At 39.4% G+C, this 8,208-nt stretch overlaps 1 protein-coding gene across 1 annotated transcript; it reads left to right on the forward strand.

The window, feature by feature from the left end:
- The first annotated feature begins 4,581 nt into the window (after window positions 1-4,581).
- LOC135630768 (probable mediator of RNA polymerase II transcription subunit 26b) lies at window positions 4,582-8,208 on the forward strand. The gene is made up of 9 exons (XM_065137936.1): window positions 4,582-5,767; window positions 5,912-5,980; window positions 6,112-6,194; window positions 6,563-6,615; window positions 6,697-6,815; window positions 6,944-6,971; window positions 7,074-7,525; window positions 7,594-7,684; window positions 7,769-8,208. Exons 1-9 carry the CDS (start codon window positions 5,354-5,356, stop codon window positions 7,888-7,890), a joined length of 1,431 nt encoding a protein of 476 aa, XP_064994008.1. The 5' UTR covers window positions 4,582-5,353; the 3' UTR covers window positions 7,891-8,208.

Here is an 8,208-nt window from a genome sequence, read left to right on the forward strand (position 1 = left end):
TGCAAGTGTTTGTTTTGGGTTTAAGTCCACACTCAGTTAAATAGTTTGAGCTTATAATTTGGATTTTTTCTTGTTTAGTATTTTCGGGTGTTTTATGGCCTAGGAATATCTTCCTAAGGCATTTGTAATATTCCCTCTTTTATAATAGTGATTTGCTCCTCTTTCGTCCGTGGATGTAGGTCAAGGTTAATTGAACGAACCACGTAAATCTGGTGTTCTTGTCGCTTTTATTCTTTCCGTTTTATTGTCTTTGTTGGGTTGCCAAAATTATCCTTTGGTAAATTTCCTAGGGCTAGCTCTAACAAACTGATATCAGAGCTTGGTTTTGGGATCTTTTGGCAACAATGACAATAACAAATATCGTTGTCGAGAAATTCGATAGAAATGTCAACTTCGGCATGTGGCAACTCAAGATGGAAGCCATTCTGGTTCAAGACGGAGTTGATTTGGCACTATAGGGAGCTGAGAACATTCCAGATGGTACGTCAAAGGAAGATCTTGCGAGTATGGATAAGAAGGCCCGATCCAGCATTATTCTAAATCTCTCTGACGAGGTTTTACGGGAGGTAGCTACGGAGACTACGGCTAAGAGCATGTGGGACCAGCTTAAAGTCTTGTATATGAAGAGGACAGTAGATAATCGTCTCTACTTAAAGCAGAGTTTGTATATGCTTCGGATGACTGAAGGTACATTTATACTCTCACATCTTGATAAATTTGATTCTTTGGTTATCGATTTGGAGAATATAGATGTGAAAATTGATGATGAGGATAAGGCCATGTTACTTTTGTGTTCTCTTCCCCAATCTTTTAAGCATTTCCGTGATACTATGATTTATGGAAAAGAAATAATTTCATATCAAGAAATTAAATCTGCACTAAAATCTAAGGAGCAAATAGACAGAGATATCATTGGGGAAAGTAGAGAAAATCAGGCTGAATGTTTGGTTGTTAGGGGGAGAACAGATAAAAAGGAATTTGACAGTAGTAGATCTAAATCTAGATCTAAATCCAGACATAAAAATTTAGAGTGCAGATATTGTCATAAAATGGGGCACATTAAGGCCAATTGCTTTAAATTAAAAAAATAAATTAAAGCAAAAGGAAAAATTTATTGAGAAAACTATTGAATCCGCTAAAGCTAGTGTAGCAACTGATGAGAATGTTGGAAATATTTTCTCAGCTATTGATAACAGGACGAGGTCTAAAAATAAATAAATTTTAGATTATGGTTGTTCTTATCACATGTGTCCTAATAAAGATTTATTTTCCACATATAAATCTTGTAATGGTGGCATTGTTTTGATGGGCAATAATGCAACATGTGATGTTATTGGTAGAGGAACAATCCGAATTAAAATGCATGATGGTATTATGAGGATGCTCACTAATGTTAGACATGTACCTGATTTAAAAAAGAATCTCATCTCTTTAGGCACCATAGAGGCCCTTGGATGTAAATACACAGTTGAAGGTGAAGTTATGAAAGTTTCTAGAAGTGCTCTTGTTGTTATGAAAGCTTGTAGGTCTGGTAGCTTATTTATTCTGTAGGGAACTACTATCATAGGCTCAATTGCAGTCTTGTCATCATCATTGTCTGATTCTGACATCACCAAATTATGGCATATACATTTGGGTCATATGGGTGAAAAAGGTTTGAGTATATTGAGCAAAATGGGTCTACTTTGCGGACAGAGTACTGGGCCACTGGATTTTTGTGAACACTGCATTTTTGGAAAGCAGGAAAGAGTCAGCTTCAATTCTTCGGCAGTTCACAAAACGAAAGGTACTCTTGACTATATTCATTCAGACCTTTGGGGTCCAACTCATGTTCAGTCTAAGGGTGGTGCTAGGTATATGTTGACTTTCATTGATGATCATTCCAGGAAAGTTTGGGTTTATTTTCTGAAGCATAAAAATGATGTTTTTCTAACCTTTAAACAATGGGAGGCTTTGATTGAGAAACAAACAGGTAAACAGATTAAGCGGCTTCGAACAGATAATGGCATGGAATTTTGTGAATGTGACTTTGATGAATTCTGCAAAAATAAAGGAATTGTTCGGCATCGCACTGTTAGGATGACGCCTCAACAAAATGGTGTGGCCGAACGTATGAACAGAACACTCTTAGAGAGAGCAAGGTGTATGATCTCAAATACAGGGTTGACAAAAGACTTTTGGGCAGAGGCGATTAATATGGCCTATTACGTTGTCAACCGCGCTCCTTCTGCGACACTTAACTTTAAAACTCCGAAGGAAGTTTAGTCAGGTACTCCTGCTGATTACTCTAATTTAAAAATTTTTGGGTGTCCAGCATGCATGTATGTAAATGAAGGAAAATTAGAGCCTCGAGCTAAAAAGTGCATTTTCCTTGAGTATACTTCTAGGGTGAAAGGATACAGATTATGGTGTTCTGATCCCAAATCTCCAAAATTTGTAATCAGTAGAGATGTTACTTTTGATGAATTATCTATGTTATCTTCCAAAGAGGAATCTACTAGTTGTACAAATGACAGTGCGCAGAAGCAGGTGGAGCTTGCGATTGGTAGTTCAGATTCTTTTAAGTTGAACTCTTATACTCAAAGAATGCTAGTAGATGATCCCGAGTCTACTGACGCAGATGATCTAGAGGAAAAGTAATATTCCATAGCTAAGGATAGACCACAGAGAGATATTCGACCACCACAAAGATATGCAAATTTGATTGCATATGCTTTGTCTGTTGCGGAAGAAACAAGTGAAGTTGGTGAGCCTACTTCCTACTCAGATGCAGTTTCTTGTGATAATTCTGTTAAGTGGTTGATCATAATGAATGAAGAAATTGAATCTCTCCATCGGAATAGAACTTGGGATAAGCCGCCTTCGGGTAAGAAAATTGTTGGATGCAAATGGGATACTATTGCTGAGGGAAAGGTCCTTGTTCAGAAAATTCATACGAAGGACAATTCAGCTGATATGCTTACGAAGCCTCTTCCAGTTTACAAGTTTAAGCAGTGCTTGGACTTGATTGGTATTCATTGTTGGTGATTGCCCATTGGGGCTTTTATGAAAAAGGTGGAGCAAGTTTTGTTGGGACATGCCAAGGTGGAGATTTGTTAGTTTGGCAAGTCCCATAGTCCCACATCGGGAAAATCAGACTTGTCATCTCCTATTGGAACTATAAATAAGGGTCTGGGCTTTGAAGTCAAATGTACCATAAGAAACACCACAAGTGGCACCACAAGAAAAACCCAAGTGTTTACTCTGGGTTTAAGTCCACAATCAGTTAAATAGTTTGGGCTTATAATTTGGATTTTTTCTTGTTTAGTATTTTCGGGTGTTTTATGGCCTAGGAACATCTTCCTAAGGCATTTATAATAGTTCCTCTTTTATAATAGTGATTTGCTCCTCTTTCGTCCATGGATGTATGTCAAGGTTAATTGATCGAACCACGTAAATTTGGTGTTCTTGTCGCTTTTATTCTTTCCGCTTTATTATCTTTGTTGGGTTGTCAAAATTATCCTTTGATAAATTTTCTGGGGCTAACTCAAACATGAATAGTTGGGTTGCTATAAAAAAAATATATCAATGTAAGTTGGATAAAGAAACTCATGTGATGCATAAGTCAGTCGGATGTGGTTGGAGGAGCAAAGTATAATATTAGTCATAGTGCTTCCAAGCCACTCTTTTTAGCCCTTTTATAATAATTCCTAATTAAATGAATACTTACTTAATTTAAGTGACACTTATATTGGATTGTTAGGTGTTACTTATGAAGAGTTAGTTATTTAATGCATCGAATGTTATAATTTATGTGGTGGTTACATGCAACATTAATTTGGTGCATCGAATGTTATCATTTATGTGTTAATGAGGCATCTGAATTGTTGGTGTGTTGATGATGACATAGTATTTGATTGTGCATGTGTCAGATCCATCAATAATATCATCATCAGCAACCTTTAAATTCTAATTATCATCGCCCTTTTTATGTCATGAAATACTTGACTCATTAAATCAATTCACGATTTGATTAAATCTGAATTTGAATAAAATAAAATTTATGAATATCCTATCAATTGTTGTGTTGAATCTCTACTCATTTAAATCAAAATTTAAAAATACCCCTCTAGTCAGGTTCAAATTAATTTCATATTTGAAAAATAATTAATTATTCGAATCGTTTTTATGTACCGAGGTAGTTAAAAGGGAGGGTTTAATAGCATAAAATTTAAAGAACCCACTCTTATCTCCATCCTCACCACAGTAAGACCCGAAAAGTGGGGAAAATTGGGTTAAACGAGCATATCACAGCCGTCCACCATTCCGACTCTTGATGAGATCGGACGTATCACATCTGCGTCGGATCGGTGCACGTGGGACTTCGGAGGAGAGCCCATCACAGCCGTCCGTTGCGGAGAGTCAACGATGGCGACCGGTTCACGCTTCGAGCACCGCCCTCGCTCCTTCCCTCCACTATCGTGATCATTCATCTTTACCGAACCATAAATTAATTCCATGATCGGATTTTTAATCTCGTTTTCTTTTATTTTTTTTTATATATTTATATTTATATTTATATATGTTATTATTTTTATTTTATTTTTTTTTGGGGAAGCTCGGGGGAGGGTGGCGGAAGAGACCAAGGGCGAAGGGGAAGTAATTGGGCTGTTGGATTCTTTCGCCCGTATTTGTCTCTGTCCTTGCGTTGCTTCGGTGGTGGTGCTACTATTCTTCGCCTCCCTTCCTCCCTCCCTCCCTCCTCCTTCTTCTGGGAATTTGCAGAGCGAGGAAGGAAAATACTGATTACGATAATCGAGAGTGAGAAGGAAGATTGAGAACAAACAGTTTTTTTGTTCTTTTCGGTAATTTCTTCGAGTTTTTCTTGCTTTTTGGTGCTCAGTCTTCCCCTAATTTGAGGGGTTTTTGTTTCGTGGCGGAGGGGAAACTTACAATAGAGGAAAATAGGGTTCTTTTTGGGGGAACTGTCGAAATTGGTTTCCTTTAAGGAATCGAAGCAAAACGAAAGAAGGTTCCCAAAAGGGGAATTTGATGGGTTTTTTCTCGCTTTTTCTTGAGAAAATTTGGAGTTCTGTGGGCTGTTGATTGCAACCGAGGCGAATCGGTGGAGAATTCGGTTCTTTTCGTGATTTTCTTGGAACATTTCCTCTTTTTTGCGGATTTCGGTGGTGTTTTGGATAATCTAGGAAGATAGGAACTGATCCATTCAGCGGGGACATTGATACCCATTTGAGTTTACCGATCACAGATCGGTGCTCGCGTCGAAGATTCGGCCTCGAGAACCGATCAAGCAGAGTCGAGTTTCATTTCCGATCACTTCGCCCTTTGATCGTTGGAGCCGCCTCTCGCCGCCATGGCGAGCTCGTCCGGGCCGCTCGATTACTGGAGAAAGTTCTTCCGCAGTGCCAATTCGGATATATTCGAGGTGATGGAGCACGCAATCCTCGTCGCGGCTTCTGATTACCCCCAGGAGTTCAGGAGCAGGAGGGATCAGATAGTAGAGAAGCTGTTCGCCGTGCTGCTGCCGCGATGCTTCGGGTGCGATCGCGTTGCCGAGGGGGAGGAGGGTGATCGCAGCGTTAAGAGGGACGGGGAAAAGGAGAGCAAGGTGGACAGTAGCAATGACGGGCCTGAGGACTTGAACCGGATCGTGAGCAATTACAGCTTTGACGAGGCGGAGGCACTCACCGAGGAGATTGAAGAAGAGAGCCAAATCGTTGGGGAGGTTCTCAGGATTAAGGAGATCTTTGCCAACCACCATGATGACGTCTGTGCCATCCTTTCCTTAGTAAAATCTGGCTTTGATGTAGTTTATGATGCATTGAATAACTCGAATGTGCTGTTTCAATTTTGATTTGGAATTTGGACTAACATCGCTGATTGTACTGAAACTTGCTTCGCTGGTTTGCAGTCTGATAGTGTATTGTTCGAATCGTTGAGGAGGCTGCAGTTGATGGAGCTTTCTGTCGAAGTACTGAAGGTGAAGAAAGAGTATAGGATTCGAGTGTAGTTGATGGAGCTTTTTTAGCCTAAGGATGCATAGAGTTTGTCGGACATAAGCAATGCCTTGCTTCATGTTATGTTAAATTCATGTATCTTTTTTTGTCTTAGGCAACTGAAATTGGAAAGGCAGTTAACGGTCTGCGAAGACACAACTCAAAGCCAATTCGCCACCTTGTCCGCACTCTTATTGAGTAAGCTTGCATTGCTTTATCAAAGTTGTTTAGAGAACTAAAAAAAAGGGAATTGTTCATGTATCTTTCCTATGAATGAATAACTAGTGCTCTATGCTTGCTTTCTTTCTTGTTTCATATTTGTTTCTTTATTCTTTTATTGCATTATTTCGAAAAGGTAATTTGTTTGGTGAGGCAAATATTGACTACTGATGAATAACTATTGCTCCTTTGCTCCACGGACTAGTTGAAAGGGTTACGCAAATGACTTCTGAATTGTTAATTACATTTTAGTGTCTTCCAATGGACTCTGTTCACTGAATGTGGATACATATTAGTTGTCTAGTTGCTCATCTTGCATTGCTTCCATTCATCTTTTTGCGCGGCAGGGGTTGGAAGCTTTTGGTAGATGAATGGGTGAGGGCTACAGCGGCCGTTGCAGGTATAGCATATCTTCTCTTATTTGTTTTCATGGCTTGTTATTTTTGAAATCTCATAGGTGATTTCAAACTCACTATCACAGATGATAAATCTCCGGAGTCTGTAAATCCTCCCATGGAAGATGAGGAAGGGCTTCCTTCTCCTCCCTTGGATGAGGGAGCTTTGTTTGCCACACAAACTGCTTCCATCCAGCTCTCTGAGGTATAAGATATAAATATTGGGATGATACATTAAATATTATATATCTTCTGAATTGCACCGCTGCTTTTTGAAGTCAATTGACTAGGTTTCATTTTCTATGTCCTCCTTTTTACATTTTGGACATGAAGTTCTTCGACGAAATGGATGATGATGGAAGTGAGTAACTGTGCTTTTGCTTTGCTTTTTGCTTATGGTTTGCTGGTATGTTTCCTTAATCAATATTACTGATGTCATCTTTTTTCCGAAAATATTATCCAGATTTTAGAAATAACATGGACATCGAGAAGCAGCGAGAAAATGGAATGCCTATGGTACATGATGTACCACAGAGGAAAATACAGCCTCTAGATCAATCTTTAATGCCAAAAGAGAAGCCGGAGACAAGGAGGCAAGAGCTGCGAGAGTTGGCTGTTCCAGAAGGGAAGGAAGTGATGAGGAAAGAACCACCGCATTCAGCTATTCCAGAAGAGTTAAAACAGATGAGGCAGCAGGCACCGGTAATGAGACGAATGAAGCAACAGGATCCCATGATATGCCAATCCAAGCATGAGGGTATTTTGAACAAGCAAAGCAAGCCAGTGATTCCCGATTCTGGGCCTGGCAGACCACCAAAGCTAGTCTGCACTCTAAAAGCTGGCGGTGAGATGAAGCCTAAGCAGTATCAAGATGACGCCGGACCTCGGAGAAAGCAGTTGGTAACCACACAAGATGTAAGTTCCACAAGAAGTTAGAAAATTTTAGACATGTAGTTTATATAACTATTTTGTTTTCTATGCAGAAAACAAAATTCTCAGAGGAAGCCTCCATGAGAACTAAGCTAGAACTGGCGAAAAGGAAGCTTCATGAAGGCTACCAGCAGGCAGAACATGGTTTGTTCCAGTTCCGTGTTCTTCTGTTCAAGTAGCTAAACATATAGCTTTTCTGATGGGTGCATGCCATTTTACTTGCCGCAGCGAAGAAGCAGCGAACTATACAAGTAATGGAGCTGCATGATCTGCCGACACAACGGCACAATAAACATCCTGTTCCGAAATCCAGAAACAACATCAGAAATTGGGCAAATGGTCGGCGATAGTTGTGTTTATTCTGCAAGTGGATTGACTACTTACTGCTGTGGAATTTCCTGTTTCTTTACATTGAAAGCACACAAGTCATCCGAGCTTAGTACCGAGGATTTGACAGAAGTTTTTATTCTTCTGCTTGTTCTTAATGGAGATTTAGACAGTTTAACTTCATACTGCTACCATAACTGTAAATCATGAGTGGTGACAAGTTCTTCAAATGTAATTATGAAGCCTGAAGACTCCAACGAGTTCCAGCATGGCTGAACATTTAAATCATTTGTTCTTTTAAGATGAATAAGTAGACATCCAGCATCAATTATTCTTCTCCA

This window comes from Musa acuminata, chromosome BXJ3-2, assembly GCF_036884655.1.
Source record: "Musa acuminata AAA Group cultivar baxijiao chromosome BXJ3-2, Cavendish_Baxijiao_AAA, whole genome shotgun sequence".
NCBI lineage: Eukaryota > Viridiplantae > Streptophyta > Magnoliopsida > Zingiberales > Musaceae > Musa > Musa acuminata.